Source organism: Protopterus annectens, chromosome 12.part0 (genome assembly GCF_019279795.1).
Source record: "Protopterus annectens isolate FY-2018-M chromosome 12.part0, PAN1.0, whole genome shotgun sequence".
In the NCBI taxonomy this organism is placed as follows: Eukaryota; Metazoa; Chordata; order Ceratodontiformes; family Protopteridae; genus Protopterus; species Protopterus annectens.
Window position 1 is genome coordinate 1,446,646,669 of NC_056746.1, and position 18,157 is coordinate 1,446,664,825.

General features: G+C 36.3%; 1 protein-coding gene across 1 annotated transcript in view; it reads left to right on the plus strand.

Moving 5' to 3' along the window:
- MGAT5B (alpha-1,6-mannosylglycoprotein 6-beta-N-acetylglucosaminyltransferase B) overlaps window positions 1-18,157 on the plus strand; it is a 3,749,208-nt gene that overhangs the window by 3,049,630 nt on the left and 681,421 nt on the right. Inside the window, exon 10 of the mRNA XM_044089029.1 lies at window positions 17,041-17,174. Within this exon, the coding sequence (XP_043944964.1) occupies window positions 17,041-17,174 (134 nt within the window). The remainder of the gene's footprint in view (window positions 1-17,040; window positions 17,175-18,157) is intronic.

The window sequence follows — 18,157 nt, forward strand, 5'->3', positions numbered from 1 at the left end:
TAATCTTGCTTATCTATGTTATGAAACTTATCTATGTTATGAAACTGATATTAATACACAGTATATGTATGAATATATTCATTTTCCTTAACAAACCTTACTTATCTTTATCATGACAAAATGCATTATATAACAAAATGCAGAGTGAGGAGCTAAGGAAAGGCACATCGTTTTTTTAAATGCACTAATAGTTTTAACATTGGTTCTTGTCTAGATAATCCATCAAACTAAAGTATATTATGCTCCAAAACTCGTATTTGTTATAGGCTCAGAGGTAAGGTCTAGGCTGTCTGCCCTTGTGGACCACTTTAAGCCAATCAAATTTCCCTTAAGGAGAATCAAATTCCCTGTACATCTTGTTTGTGAGGTAAATACCTTAACCATTCTGCCAATCCCTGTAACAGGTATAACAAGATCATTACATTTTAACATTACTATTATACTAGTTAATCCTTCAAACCACAATTTATTATCCATAAACCCATTCTTTACATAGGAGTTTTCATTGTTCTCATAAGATGAGATGAGCAAGGAAACTAATGAACAGTGACAAAATGTGTGGTGTATAGTGTCAAAACTACTATATTTGATAAAATACTGTATTGGCCATTAATAAAGTATAGTATTTGATAATATTTAAAACAAATTAATATGTACTTTTCTAGTTATAACTATGACATCACCTTACTTTTTCTTCAGTAAGGCCATGCTTATCTTACATAATCATAAAAAGCTCAAATAACAATACTCACATGCACACACATGCACGCACACACACACACACACACACACACACACACACACACACACACAGCATTATGGTGTGTATCTGCTGTGCTAACAGAAGTTCATAGGTTCATAGGTTCATACTAGGCTATCTGCCCTAGGGCATTTATAAGCCTAGCCAGAGTGTGTATGGCTTTCGCCACCCATTTTAAATTAATTTTGCTATGCCCTTTTTTGAGGTTAGTATACTGTGCCTCTGTCTAACAGTGACACAGAAGTGATACCCGGGGTAAACCTACGATCTCCCATCCAGTCAAGCCCACTAAAAACAGTAACCTAATATCCTAGAACATTTCTGTTGTATCAGGCTGCATCTCTTGATAGTCAATTGCTGCTGTTCTTCCAGCTTCACTGCATCTATTGTATAGATGCAAGACTGCGGGAAGTTCATCTTTTTGCAGTTGGCTTGTGGACTGACATCAGAAGGCCAAATTGTCATTTTATTTATTTATTATTTATTTTACATTTGTTAACCGGGATGGTCCGACTGGATACATATCCTTTTTCAGTGGAGGCCCGGGGAGAAAAGCTCCAACAGAGTTACATTGATAAATAGGTACAGTAAATGAGCTGAAAGAACTTAACAAAAACATAGGCTATTTACATACAAGTACAAGACTGCCATTACTATTTCTGAGATTACTACAAATGTAACATTAATAACATATTAGCAAGGACGGTAGGCAGTATAATGACATAGAGTTAGACAGGATACATATTTCTTTATCACAGTATACAAAGTACTTATCATCTTAGCTAGTTGTTTATGTTTTAGTTAATGGCACAGAGCTAGTCTGGGTTTGAGCAAGGACATAGCCAGTGTGACTTGAAGTGGAGTTTTAGACTATTTTTGAATTGACTTAGAGAAGTTGCAAGCATGATGTTATTTGGGAGAGAGTTCCATATTTTACCAGTGGTGTTGGCAAATAGCGTCACCACCTAGGTTGAGAGATTTAGTTGTTTGGACAAGGAGTCTGTTTGCTGAGCAAAGGCAGCTTAGATTGGAGTAGGGAGTCATTAAGTTTTTAGTGCTGGGGTATTCTCAGGTTGTTTAAGGATTTTGAAGGCCTCTATGAGTTGGGACTGGTGAAGAAGGTGTGGGAATTCTATCCATCCAAGCTTTTTCAGGTTAGTACAGTGGTGTGTTCTGTAGGGTAGGCCTGTAACGAACCTGGCAATGTGATTATAGCAGGATGAGAGCTTGGCCAGATCAGATTTGTTAAGGTGAGTGAGGACAGGAGAGGCATATAGTAGGGTAGAGAGAAGGTGTGAACGGGCTGTGGCTGCCCTGGCATTCGGGGTAAGGAAGGCTTTAATTCTATATAGGGTTCCAAGTTTCTTGTTGACTGACTTAATGGCTTGGTTGATATGTATATCAAATCTGAGTTTATTGTCAATGTTTACTCCTAATAGCTTTGTATAGGTGTCTGGGGAGATGATGGTCCCATTATTGGATTTTATAGTGAAGTTTTCAGTCGGAGATTTATTGGTTGGGTAGAAGAGAAGTAACTTGGTTTTGTTTGGATTTAAGATCAGGAGATGGTTGGCAAGCCAGTTTTCGACTTTGGTGAAGTTATGTTGGGTGGTAGTTAGTAGATTTGCAAGAGAGGCATTGGAACATATTATAGTCGAGTCATCTGCATATTGAATGCAGGTGGCTTCAGGGAAGACTGTTTGGATGTCGTTTATGAAGACTGAAAAGAGGAGAGGTCCTAATATGGAACCTTGAGGAACTCCTATGGTATTTGGTAGTAGGCAGGAGAGCTTGTTTTGCCACATTACTGCTTGTTGTCTCCCAGTGAGGTAAGCTTGAAACCAGTCAAGGGCTGGAGTATCTAGATACAGGGTTTTTAAAGTATATAGAAGTAACTGATGGCTTACCATATCGAAGGCTTTTGATAGGTCCAGGAAGAGAGCGGAGGATATTTTTTTATTATTCCGGTTAAGATTAATGTTTTCAGTAAAAGAGAGGAGGGCAGTGGTTGTACTATGATGGTGTCTGAATCCATGTTGAGAGTCTGTGAGTAGTTTATTTTGGGTTAGATAGAGCATTAGTTGGTTGTGCATGCACTTTTCCATAATTTTGGCAAGTGGTGATAGTATGGCTATAGGTCTATAGTTGGATAGTTCTGTGGATGAACCTCCTTTGTGGAGTGGAATAACATAAGATATTTTCCAAATTGAGGGGATTGAGGCCTCGGTTATGGTTCTGTTAATTAGGATTGAGATAGGGTAGGCTACGACATCTGCAGCAATTTGCAGGTATTCAGCCGGCAGAAGATCGGCTGAAAGGGTGGTTGGCTTCAGTTTTTTCAAAAGGGATCTGATAAAGGATGTGGACACTGGCTGGAAGTTAAAAGAGAGTGGTGAGTCGGGTATAGTGTTTATAGAAGTGTGGGGAGGAGAAAGTTGGTTAGCTAATGACTGGATGGTTTCTGTGAAGAAAGTATTAAATGAATTGGCTATATCTTCTTGGCTCTTGTCAGATAATGTTCCTGGGGTCAGAGTAGTGGATTTGCCTGGTTGGAGAAGTTTATTTATGCCTGCTCAGTACTTTTGAGGGTTATTCTGATGTTTATGTTGCAGATTGTAGAAGTAATTTTTCTTATCTAGTATGATGGCTTTTTTAGTCTCATTTCTAAGTTGTTGGAATTTGATACGATCTAGAGGTAGTTTGGTAGTGCACCATTTATCCCACGCTTTGTCTCTAGTTGTTATTTTGGTTTTGGTGTCTGTTGTTAGCCAGGGTGCTAGTTGAGTTTTAATTCTTATTGAGCGTTTAGGGGCATGCGAGTCAAGTATAGTAAGGAATGAATTGTTAAATGATGACACTGCCTCATCAAGGGAAAGAACTTTAGTTTTGTCCAGTTACATGATTTGAGTTCAAGTTGAAATTTAGTTGGGTCAAAGTTTTTCTTGGATCTGATAGACCTATAAATAGGTAAGCTTGTACAATTAATTTTGTCTTTCATGATGTATGTGAGCAGGTGATCACTAAGATCATTAGGGAGAGTTCCAGACATATAGTTCTGGGGATGACTGTTGGTGAGTATCCAGTCTAGTATACTCTCTTTTGGTTATTGTTACCTGTACGTGTGGTAGATGATATTATCTGAGAGAATCCATGTAGGTTAACAGGGATGGGGTTGGACTGTGCTGTGCATTGGTTCCAGTCAATATTAACATCGCCCAGGACAATGGTTTCTTGAGGGTAGTTGTTGGCTATCCAATGTAGAATGACCTCTAGTGTTTCTACATTGTTCCCAGGGGAATATAGGTGACAATTAGGTTAATGCCCTTATGATTATTTAGTAGAATTTTTAGAGCTAGTATTTCAGCGTTAGAGACCTGGGGTGGTTGTATAGGGTTAGTTATGATGTTAAGTGTGCTATTATATAAGATGGCTATTCCACCTCCTCTTTTCTTTACTCTATCTGCCCTAAGTATATTGTAACCAGGAGGCAGGATCTCATTGTCTTTGGTTGATGGCCGGAGCCATGTTTCAGATAGACACATTATGTTGGGGAGGTATGTGGCTAGTACAGCATGCAGGCTATGTATCTTATTGTTTAGGCTTCTAATGTTTAAGTGGCATATTAGGAGGGAGTTGACCAGTCTGTGGGAGAGTGGTGGGCTGGAAGGATTTTGGGTTAAGGTTGGGCCTGGATTAGGATGGATGTCCCCATCTTTGGTTATGTTTTTTCTTAGATACGCTAGTAGTCTAATAACTTTGAATAGTAGTTTTAGTTCATATTTGGATTTTGGTGTTGATTGGAGTGGGTTTTTTAGAAGCAAGTGGTTGGAATTTATAATTTTTGGGATAGTGTAGTAGTGGGCAAGTTCTGCAGTCAGTGGAGGTAGGGGGGGTCTTGGTTTGGCATTTTGGATAAGAGAAACCTATGAATGTGAGATTTTCATAGCTAGTAAGAAAGTATGGCAGAATTAAGAGTGGTAAGATAAGAGGAAGGAGTTTATAATTATTTATAGACATGTTATATGTCATCAATGGGTGGGGTCAATGTGCTTCAGAGGAATAGTAGTGGTTAAACAGTAAAGTGGTGGGGGGAGGAAATTGGAGATGAAGTTGTGTAGGTTGGAGAGGAAGTAGGGGTGTGGCCTAGTGGCTATAAATGTAGACACAGAGGGGGCGGGTGGGATAAGGGGGCAGGGAGGGGAGCGAAGTGAGCCCGAGCGTAGCGGGGCTAACCCAGTCCCAGTTTTTGGTCCTATGAGTGGGGTAAATAGTCTGATAGTGTAAGTAAGCAGATTGGAGTACAGGCATGAAATTCAACATAAACATATACAGTTGTAAAATGTCTAATACAATTCAACATAAATAGGCATTTACAGTTGTAAAACACTTACTGGAGAGACACTGAGCCTTAATGGGGCCTGTAGCAGAGTGGATTGTAGTTTTACAAATGGTGCCTGCCACAGGTAATATTTATTAACTCTGGGATTGTCTTTAAGGTAATAAACAGGGAAGGGGAGGGGAGAACAAGGGTGTGAGCAGGCAGTTCTTTGTACTGCTGCTAATGAGCCAAAGCAAGACAAGTATGTGTTAAGAACAATCAATCACAATTGACAAAGGACTGCTCTGAAACTGTAAGTCTTGTCTTAATTTCTCAGGTGGAAAACCAGGATAACCTTGTATCAGTAGGCTACTGTAGTATAGTTTAAATAAACAAACACACAGTATTGATCAGTTATTGATACAATTTGCTAACAGAAGGGAATAAGAGAAAGTGGAAGAGGTGTGTGGTGGTGGTGGTGGGGGGGTGCTTACAGCCAAAGCATAGTGTTCTCTAGGGGAAAATGAAGATTGGCTCAAACAGGTAGACACATACTCAAAGTTAACTGTAGCTGTTTGCAGACAGTTCAGACCCGGACTGCACTTTTCTTCTAGGAATGTTAAAGGTGGTACCGGAGTTGAATACTTAAGAGTGGTGTTAGGTTCAAAGTTAACTGTAGCTGTTTGCAATTTGAAAGCTAATTTTCCTTCTTTATATGCCTTTGCTCTCCCAGATCTGCCCTCCTGACCATCAGTGGCTACTCCACATTGACTGCCTTACTGCACATAGCCCATATGTCTCTCATATAGGATGGGGAGGCTATCTGCATGCTGTATTAGGCATCACAGCATCTGTGAGTGGTCTGTTACCTCCTGTAACAATCTCTCTGTCAGGCATTAGTAATTGCATAAACAATGCACTGTGAGGTATATTAGCAGTCCTATTCAAATTATTTCATAAATTGCACTGATACCTTCATTCTGAAATATACACATATAATTTCAATTAGCACAAATTACTTATTTATAGATCCTTTGCTATATCAAAAGCCCAGTGATATCTAGACTGTGTGACCTGCTGGTATTCGTTTTGTATCCATTGGGTAGCAACATTAGAAAAACTTTGTCTGCTAACTTGTCTTAGCTCAACAAAGCAATAAAAAAATAGTGCTTGTGAAACTTTTCCAACAAAACTGTGTTTTATGTGCTACATATAGTTCAAAATCACTTTCTCAATTTATTTATACTGCACAGATTATACAAGAAGCTGCGCTTTAGTAATCAAGCTAATATCATATTTTGTCACTAACATATGCTTGTATACATGGATGTTATGCTAGGGAGATCTGTTACCATAGAAACATCACTTTAAGACGCATGTGTTATTCATTAATAATCATTTGCACTCTGGTTACTAATCAAGCACTCTAGCTGCCCTGAAAAATATTGTGTCAGACAATCAGGCTTAGTATAATTTACTGTCACTCATTTACTTGTAAGCACTACCCTTTTACTGTTCATATTAAGTCATATTTAAGGTTATTGTTTTATAGCACAGATGTAAGTGGTAAAACACCATCCACGATGCAGTTGTTGCTACATATGACCGTGTTCCATCTATAGGATGGAATGGACATTGATGTAGAAATGCATTTTGTTGTGTTCTGCAATAATATTCACTTCAGAAAATGAACAAAAACAACAGGGCATGCAAGAACCACCCTTTTCTACTTTTAAATTCATGCATTTTATTTATTTAATTTTATTTTTAAGAGTACTTTTAAGGAATGTGAATATCCTTTTGAGTTCTGCTACACTGCCAAACTGTTTTTGCTGATATCCGATAAGTGTTTACATTGTTCTAATGCATGCAACAGACTGGAGTAAGTCCTATTATACATACCAGGAATACACTGCATAGGACTAACAGCATATTGTAAAGAAAAGATTTGAGCTGTTCACTGACAAACAAAAACTAGCAAAAATGCTGTATCACAGGAAAAAAATGCACAAAATCATGAATGACATTGTGGGAGTGTAAAGCATAACATTACTTTTAAAACCACATAAACACCAAGGTCAAAGTAATTAAAATGCAAAACTGCAACTTCATAAGATAAAATTCCAGGAATTCTGCTCACATCTCTGAGGTTTGATTTATAGTTGGAATGATTTTTAAGTAATTAAAACCTGTTCAGGGGTGGCTACGGTGGTGCAGTGGTTAGCAGTGCTGCCTCACAGCAAGAGGTTCTCTGGTTCGATTCTTGACTGGGGTACCTTCTGTGTGGAGTCTGCATGTCCTCCCTGTGGTCTCATGGGTTTCCTCTGGGTGCTCCGGTTTCCTCCCACGTCCCAAAGACATGCAATAGGTGGATTGGACACTCTAAATTGACCCTAGGTGTGATTCTGTGCATGTGTGTGTCTTCTGTGAAAGGTTGGGTGCTGGGCTGACAACACAACGCTGTAAAACTCCACTGCCAATCATGAGCAGACAGATGATCTGCTGTGGTGACCCCAAACCGGGAAAAGCTGAAAGAAGAAAATAAAACCTGTTCAAATTTATATCAGATTGGCATTGTATTGCTTAAGAGCACTTGAAAGGGAAAAATGCAAGGGATACTGAATTAAAGATATTTTTAAATAATGCATGCTTGTTGCTTTTGCTGATGGTCAGTGTGACGTCCATGCACTGGCCCAGTAATCAAGGAGCCTCATTCCTCACCACTAACACCAGTGAGGGGGCATCTGCACTGGGAAGGATAACAAATACATACACAGTAAAGTACAATTTCCCTTAATAGCAGACAGAGGTCACAGTCAGTCTGGGGCAGGTTTCTCCCTTTCTCAGCAGATCCCCAATAAGACTCCCCACTGACACAGCTATAGAGTGGGGTCCTTAGCCAGCACCCCAAACCAGGTCCTCCTAGCACTCTCTGTCCAACCAGTGCTTCTTGTCCCTGCCCAAGTAGCTCACACACACACACACACACACACACACACTCACACTTTGAGATATGATTTATATACAACCACACAGACACTCCTGGGGAAGGCTGGCACAGGTTCACTGGTTGTGCCCCTTCTATCTAGGCTATAAGGTAGTAATCACTGCCACCAGGACCCTTACTTATCAACTACTGAAAAGGCCCTTACCAAAGGGTGTCCAATTATTAATGTGCAGTATGATTATCCAAATGGTAAGTGTGACTAAGCAGCAAGGCTTATTTGAAGTGGCTTTGTACAGTATCACTATATACATGCAATGTACTATAGAGCTTAAATTATCTCTACACAAAACAATCACAGTTGAAAGGTTTAGAAATATTTAATAATAAATAATAAAACCATAAGGCAATGCTTCTTACTACACAGTGCCAGTCAAGAATTCAGAGATCACAGGAAAATGCTTAAAATAAATGAGTAGAATAGTTCTGACATAAATATAGAAAACAGCTAGTCTAAACTTATTATTTTCTATCTATTCCTTAAGAAAAACACTAAAGTCTAAGATCCTACTTGCATACAGAGAAGAGGGAGAGTGCTGGTGAGTCGGATGTTCTCAAGACAAATGCAAAATGCTCTCTCTCTGTCTCTGAGAAAGTCCTTTAAATTGATAATACATCATGCTGACTCATTTTAGATATTTATTTTATTTATTTATTTAACATTTGTTTGCCAGGATAGTCTGACTGGTGTGTCTGTTTTCAGCGGAGTCCTGGGGAGAAAAACTACATAAGTTTACAGAGAGAAGAAAAATTTACAAGAGAGACATTACAGAGTAGTAGCATACAGATGGTAGACTTTACAGCTGTTAGTATACAATAAGAGGATATTCCCTCTTTTGGTTAAAAATACAAGTGTACAGAATATACAATGAGAGTAGATAAGAACCTGGTAGAGCATTGCAAAATATTTCACAGGTGAATAAGAGTTTATAAATGTTTAAGTTTTCCATATATACATTCAAGCAAATATACATGCAAGAGTATACATACATATATATGCATACACATACATACACACACACACTATATATATCTATCTATATATATATATATATATATATATATATATATATATATATATATATATATATACACACACACACACACACACACACATATAATCTATACACACACACACACTCATATATAGGTTGTTGCTCACACATGGATAGGTATAGTTAGATGGTGGTGTTTCTGTTGTCCAGGACAGATGGGGTGTAAATAGTAAGCGGACGGACGAGGCTTCAGGGGATCAATTACAGGTGCATAGATAGTTGGTGAAAAGGTATGCTTTAAGTAGGCTTTTGAAGGAGGGTGTGGAGTTTTGTAGTGTGAGGTCAGAGGGAAGATTACATCATTTTTCTAAAACTTCCAAAACTCATAAAAGAGAATAGGCAACACAACTGGAACAACTAACTACTCACAAATTTATTATTAAGCGCTTTTCGTCCAAAACATATAGTTGAACTTCATCAGATAAAAATGACAATTCCCATACTAGTTTAAATAAGACTAGAGAAAGTCACCTGATGTCCTAGCCCTTCAAAATTTAAAGAAACAACACTTTAAAATCATGATTAAATAGTAAAAAATTGTTTCTTTCTTTTTTGTTTGTTATTGTTAATTTATACCTAACAATATCATCTTAAAATACATATAAAATATGAAAAGTATATATAATAATCACATATTGTATAATAAAACAAAACATTCATCTTGATAAGCTTTTCATTTTTAAACAGCATGCTATGGAGCACATGTTTAAACTTGGAAAATGATATGCATTTAGGCGAATTTGCCATAAAAGCTCTAGTTTTTCTAATTCCACCATAAATGGACTACCCCTTGGATTAATTTTTACTTGGTCCAAGATCAAAAATTTAAATGTGTGTTCTGGATAGAAGTTAATATGTTTTGCCAAAGCGTTATCCAATTTGTGCTTATTAATACAATATATATGCTCATACACCCTATCTCTAATTCTACGCTCTGTTTTACCGACGTAGAATGATTCACAACATTGACACTTAGCCACATAGACTGTCATTTTGGAATTATAGTTGTATTTCTTTCTACTATTTAGATGTGTATTCTTTACATATAATGAGGAACCTACCGCACTATATTTGCAATAAGGGCAATTGCCACATTGCCTCATCCCTATTAGATTAGGATGTATTCTGAATTCACATTCAAAGAGATTTTTTAGGTTTCTACCTCTTCTAACAGTAAATTTGGGTTCAATACCTAGTTTTTCCACTGGTCCCTTATCCTCCATAAGAATATTCCAGTTTTTAACAAGAATATTTTTATATCTCGATAATCTAGATTAAATGTTGTAACAAAACTAGAAGTAAAATTAGTTCTAGTTCTATCCATAACCAAACTAGATTCATGCTCAGATCTACCTAATAATGAGTTTATTACAGATGGAGGACTGGGATTCATAGTGTTGCTAAGAATAGGTCTGTAAACACCATTAAGTCTTTTACTTTTAACCTCCTCAATTATACTTTCTACAAAGGTGCTAGGATATGCCCTTTTAATAAACAGTTGTTTCAAATGCTGGCATTCATTATAAAAATCTTCCTCCATAGTAACCATTCTGGCGGCTCTCAGCAGTTGTCCCTTTACTACCGATCTTTTTTGGTGATAAGGGTGTGCACTTGTAAAATGTAAAAATGTATTAGAATAAGAGGGTTTTCTATAAATTTTGCTTCGTACCTCTTATCTACATAATTCTTAATTAAATGTACATCCAAAAATGAGGTTTCATGTTGGTCAAATTTATATGTGAATTCAGGAAATTCAGTGGTTTGGTTAAAATAGTTGACCAGATTTTCTGCTTCTTCTTTATTACCTCTAATTAATAGGAAGATATAATCCAGATAGCGTGTAAATTACACCATTCTAGAAGCAATCTCATTTATATTAGAAATATAAGAGTGCTGCCAAAAACTCATCACTAAGTTAGCAAAACTGGATCTGCAAGGGGACCCCATTGCTACTCCCCTTCTTTGAAGATAGAAATTCTCCTTTAAATATATATAATTATTAGACAATACAATATCAAGGAGTTCTTCTACCAAGCCTATATCATCAAGGGGGCACCCTTATTTCTAAATATGTGACTAACCCCCACAGTCGCCAGACTTTGTGGTATTGATGTATACAAGTCTCTTACACCAAACCTAGGGAAATTATGATGCTCAGTAAATTCTAATTCATTCACCTTTTGTAAGAAGTACCAAGAATCCTTGCATATTGCATTTTCAGTTGACACATTTTTTAAGGATGGAGTCCACTACTTTTGCACATGCATATGTGGCAGAATTCCTGTCATCCACAATGGGTCTACAAGGGGGGTTTGATATACTTTTGTCAATTTTAGGTACTCCAAACATGGTCGGTGCTACTGGTGCTAAAATGAGCATGTAATTATACAAATTGACATCTATCTTACCTTCAATAAGTAAATCATTTATATAATTTTTTATCCGCTGGTTAGCTTTATTCTATTCATTTAAAGAGGCCTTTTAGTATGAATCAGTAGAGAGTAAAAGTTCGATTTTATTTTCATAATCTACCAAATCCATAAATACCAGGCCTCCGCCTTTATCCGGCTTCATAATACGCACCCACACTTTAACACCTTGATCCATGCCTGTTCGTCCCTAGTTAAATTGTATCTTTCACAGGCATTCCTGTTATTATACTGGTATGTTCTAAAATCCAGCTCACATATTTTTTTCAAAAGTATGTAATAAATTATGCAATGGTGGATTATATGTACTTGCAATTCTGAATTGTTGCAGTTGTTCCACACTTGTGTTCCCAAACAATGCTATCAAGTTAAGCTTCCTAACATACATTTTTAAATCCAAAATACAGTTAGTTATATCAAGTCTTTTTGCAGGCATTAATAGCCCTTTTGCTAAAATATTAGCTAAATCAATGGAAACATCCAGTGTAGAAAAGATATATATATATATAAAAATCTCCTTCTAGATTTGAGATAACTGTTGGAATATCAAATGCATTAATTACCTCATTTCTTACCTCATTCATTTCCACTTGTTGTGTTTCTTCCGCTGATTCCATTTGTTTTGAGGTCTCCCCCCTCGTAAAATCCTGGTGATTGTTGTTATGATAATTAGTGGCAGTATTTCCTCGAGTGGCTTAATTTTGATTTTGAATACGCTCACTTCTTCTTAAACCCTCATTTTGTTCAGCAGGAATATTGCTATTACTAACTGTAGTCTCTAACACATCCTGCTGTCCTGGAAAATCAGAGTTTGCATTCATCATTGCTCCCTGGATGTTTTTGCCCTCTCTGGTGTAGGATTGGCATCTTCCAATGTCATCTGTCTGATTAGCACTTCCTCCTGAAATTCTTCCTCCTCTAACTCTCCATAGCTGTGCTACTGGGGGGGGGGTGGATACGATGTACTGTTTTGATATTGCAAAAGGTCACGCTCCAATTTTTTAATTTGAATAGACTTTGATTTATTTAGATGCATGTCTAGAGTTTGGAAAATGCATGAGTATTCATACTTAGAATGCTCAAAATCTGAATGAATTTTCATTTGCACATCCAAAACAGAAGCTGCATCCATCAGTTCATCTGCCATAAATGTGTAGTGTTTACACATCAAGTCCAAAAGTTCATACCCTTGTTTGTTCAATAATTTAATAAGTTCCTGATGGAATTGTGAGTCTGGAACTAAACAGTATGGTATTGGCAGATTCTTAAACTCTTTCGTACTATATTAGATCTTATACACTCTTGAAAGTATTCAACTTCTAAATGGAGCATCTTATATTTAATAAGTTCTGATCAAACATGTTTAATAAATTGGAAATATATACCTTGTCTCTAGCTGAGTTCCCGAATGTTTGTAAATCATTATTTATAGACAGTCCCATTACTTAAGTAAAAGAAGCCCCATTTAGAAGTTGAATCCTTTCAAAAGTGTATAAGGTCTAATATAGTACCAAAGGGTTTAAGAATCTGCCAATACCCTACTGGTTTAATTCCGGACTCACAATTCCATCAGGAACTTACTTTTGGACTTGATGTGTAAACACTACACATTTATGGCGGATGAACTGATGGATGCAGCTTCGGTTTTGGATGTGCAAATAAAAATGCATTCAGATTTTGAGCGTTATAAGTATGAATACTCACGCATTTTACAAACTATAGACATGCATCTAAATAAATCAAAGTCTATTAAAATAAAAAAATAGGAGCGTGACCGTTTGCAATATCAAAATGGTACAGCATATCCTCAACCCCCAGTAACACAGCTATGGAGAGATAGAGGAGGAGGTATTTCAGGAGGAAGTGCTAATCAGACAGATGACATCAGAAGAGGCCAATCCTACACCAAAGAGGGCGGGAACATTCGGGGAGCAATGGTGAATGTAAACGCTGATTTTCCAGGACAGCAGAATGTGTTAAGAGGCTACAGTTAGTAATAGCAATAGTCCTGCTAAACAAAATGAGGGTTTAAGAATAAGTGAGCGTATTCAAAATCAAAATCAAGCTGCTCGAGGAAATGCTGCCACTAATTATCATAGCAACAATCACCAGGATTTTACGAGGGGGGAGACCTCAAAACAAATGGAATCAGCGGAAGAAACACAACAAGTGGAAATGAATGAGGTAAGTAATGAGGTAATTAATGCATCTGATATTCCAACAATTATCTCAAATCTAGAAGGAGATTTTTATATATATATATCTTTTCTACACTGGATGTTTCCATTGATTTAGCTAATGTTTTAGCAAAAGGGCTGACATTTATCCCTGCAAAAAGCCTTGATATAGCTAACTGTATTTTGGATTTAAAAATGTATGTTAGGAAGCTCAACTTGATAGCATTGTTTGGGAACACAAGTGTGGAACAACCGCAACAATTCAGAATTGCAAGTACATATAATCCTCCATTGCATAATTTATTATATACTTTTAAAAAAAATATGTGAGCTGGATTTTAGAACATACCAGTATAATAATAGGAATGTCCGTGAAAGATACACTTTAACTAGGGATGAACAGCCATGGCTTAAGGTGAGACAGTGAAGGTGCTTATTATGAAGCCGGATAAAGGCAGAGGCCTAGTATTTATGGATTTGGTAGATTATGAGAATAAAATCGAACTTTTACTCTCTACTGATTCGTACCAAAAGGCCTCTTTAAATTAATACAATAAAGCTAACCAGCGGATAAAATTTTATATAAATGATTTATTTATTGAAGGTAAGATAGATGTCACTTTGTATAATTACGTGGTCATTTTAGCACCAGTTGCACCAACCATGTTTGGAGTATCTAATATTCACAAAAGTATATCAAACCCCACACTTAGACCCATTGTGGATGGCAGGAATTCTGCCACATATGCCTGAGCAAAAGTAGTGGACTCCATCCTTAAAATATATGTGTCAACTGAAAATGCAATATTTAAGGATTCTTCGTCCTTCTTACAAAAAGTGAATGAATTAGAATTTACTGAACATCATAAGTTCCTTACGGTTGATGTAAGAAACTTATATACATCAATACCATAAAGTGTGGGGATTGAGTGGGTTAGTCACATACTTAAAAATAAGGGTGCCCCCCCCCCGATGATATATGCTTGGTAGAAGAACTCATTGATATTGTATTGTCTAATAATTATATATATTTCAAGGAGAATTTCTATCTTCAAAGAAGGGGAGTAGCAATGGGGTCCCCTTGCAGATCCAGTTTTGCTAACTTAGTGATGAGTTATTGGGAGCACTCTTATATTTTTAATATAAATGAGATTGCTTCTAAAATTGTGTACTTTGCACACTATCTGGATGATATCTTCCTGTGAATTAAAGGTAATAAAGAAGATGCAGAAAATCTGATCAGCTTTTTTAACCAAACCACTGAATTTCTTGAATTCACATATAAATTTGACCAACATGAAACCTCATTTTTAGATGTACATTTAATTAAGAATTATGTAGATAAGAGGTACGAAGCAAAAATTTATAGAAAACCCTCTTATTCTAATACATTTTTACGTCTTACAAGTGCACACCCTTACCACCAAATAAGATTGGTGGTAAAGGGACAACTGGTGAGAGCCACCAGAATGGTTACTACGTAGGAAGATTTTTATAATGAATGCCAGCATTTGAAACAACTGTTTATTAAAAGGGCATATCCTAGCACCTTTGTAGAAAGTATAATTGAGGAGGTTAAAAGTAAAAGACTTAATGGTGTTTATAGACCTATTCTTAGTAACACTAGCAATCCCAGTCCTCCATCTGTAATAAACTCAGTATTAGGTAGATCTGAGCATGAATCTAGTTTGGTTGTGGATAAAACTAGAACTAATTTTGCTTCTAGTTTTGTTACAACATTTAATCTAGATTATCGATATATAAAAATATTCTTGTTAAAAACTGGAATATTCTTATGGAGGATAAGGGACTCATGGAAAAGCTAGGTACTGAACCCAAATTTACTGTTAGAGGTAGAAACCTAAAAAAATCTCTTTGAATGTGAATTCAGAATACATCCTAAACTAATAGGGATGAGGCAATGTGGCAATTGCCCTTATTGCAAATATATTGTGGTAGGTTCTTCATTATATGTAAATAATACACATCTAAATAGTAGAAATAAATATAACTGTAATTCCAAAATGATAGTCTATGTGGCTAAGTGTCAATGTTGTGAATCATTCTACGTTGGTGAATCTGAGCATAGACTTAGAGATAGGGTGTATGAGCAATTATATTGTTTTAATAAGCACAAATTGGATAATGCTTTGGCAAAACATATTAACTTCTATCCAGAATACACTTTTAAATTTTGGATCTTGGACCAAGTAGAAATTAATCCAAGGGGTGGTCCATTTACGGTGGAATTAGAAAAACTAGAGCTTTTATGGCAAATTCGCCTAAATGCATATAATTTTCCAGGTTTAAATGATATGTGCTACATAGCATGCTATTTAAAACTGAAAAGCTTATTAAGATGAATTTTTTGTTTTATTATGCAATATGTGATTATTATATATACTTTTCATATTTTATATGTATTTTAAGATGATATTGCTGCTGCTTAGGTATAAATTAACAATAAGAAACAAAAAAGATAGAAAACATTTTTTACTATTTAATCATGATTTTAAAGTGTTGTTTCTTTAACTTTTGAAGGGCTAGGAAATCAGGTGACTTTCTCTAGCCTTATTTAAACTAGTATGGTAATTGTCTTTTTTATCTGATGAAGTTCAACTATATGTTTTGGATGAAAAGTGCTTAATGTAAATTTGTGAGTAGTTGTTCCAGTTGTGTTGCCTATTGTCTTTTATGAGTTTTGGAAGATTACATCATTCTTAACAATTCTCTGGTTCTCAGGCTGACAGAAACTCTAAATTTACATTTCTTAGTAAGCTTGCACCTGGTCAGGAAACACAGCAATAAACAACATTTTACATGTAACTTCTAGCAATTAACGCTGGTCTCAAAACAATAGGAAGAATTCCTTCATCCGGACAGCTCGGCACTGAGTTTTGAGATCAAACAATTATACAGTGACTTATCAGTTTTCCTCCAGCTGAGTGCAGTGTGGTTAAACTTTTGAAATTCAACATCCAATGCAATTTTCTTATTTAGGAGAACAAGCCTGTGGCTTATATTAATATATACAAATGACACAATTATCTACAAAATTCTATCCAGCCAGGCCAGCAACCCTCACATATCTTCACAGTCAGGTAGATTACATTTTTAATATAAATAACAAAAAGGTACCACTTATTGTAAAACGAGAAGGAGTAAGTGAATGCGACTGGTTCTTAATTCATTGCACACCGACTTATAGGAATGTTGCATTTTGTTAAAGACAAACGCATTTCTTCTTCTTCTCTGTGTCATGTTCGATTTATGTCGCTATTTCTTTTCTCTGTATAGATGCCACATAAGGGTTATTGACACATTTGGAACAGAACCAGCCTACAACTATGAAGAATATGCAACTCTGCATGGGTACCACACAAACTGGGGTTACTGGAACTTTAACCCTAAGCAGTACATGACTATGTTCCGTAAGTACAGTTTGGTGATTGCATGATTAATTCTGTTTTTGATATTTGCACTTTTGGGTTTGTAGTTAGTTTGTTCTTTAAAGAGAAATTCAGACAGTTTTGATAGGTGAAGATACTGCTTAGAATTATAGCTATATAATTGGTTTCTCATGGTGGAAATATTATTTGGAATACATTTTTGGTATTCAGCGCACATGATCTTGGTGTTGATGAATTGCCAGCATATATGGTCTGATAAATTATAAAGCTTAAGCAGGTCCTGAATGGTAACCATTTGAACTGTTGTGAGCCACCAGAAAGGAAGCAAAACAGTAGCATGGATAGTAAGTATTTTTGGTGACTACACTTTTCTCTTATTGCATCTGATTAATATGTCTCTGCATCTGCTGCTACTGGGCTGTTTTTACATGTAATGATATACTAGCTGTTGATGCTGGACTTTTCTGTCATTTAATGATACGTGAGTTATTGGCAATATGCTGCTATCTTATTCTGTATATGTTAGGCCTCTGTTATTCTTAAATGTTGTGATATGCCTATTACTGGTACAGAATTAGTTTTACACTTAGAGATGTATGAGCTGCTGGCACTGGGCTGGTCTCATACAATGTATATGCCAGCTGATAGAACTATGTGATTCTCCCTTTCATTTATAAGACCATTGCTGGTGTTCAGCTGTTATCTCATTATGTGTACTTCAGCAGTTAGTAGTATGTTATTCTCAGATTCCTCGAATTACTGCTATGTGGTTCTTGGCTATTCTCACATTCTGTGATATAATCATAAGTGATACTAAGCTGTTTTATTCCATGTATGTCAGATGCTGGTATGGTGCTTTTCTCACATTTAGTGATTTTATAGTTTCTTAGTTTAATAATAAGTGGTGGTCTGAATAGCCTTTTATTTCCTAGTCCAGCATCCTAGGAAGTATCACCAATAGATTTACTGCCATTTTTGATAAGAACCATACAACTTATCCCCTG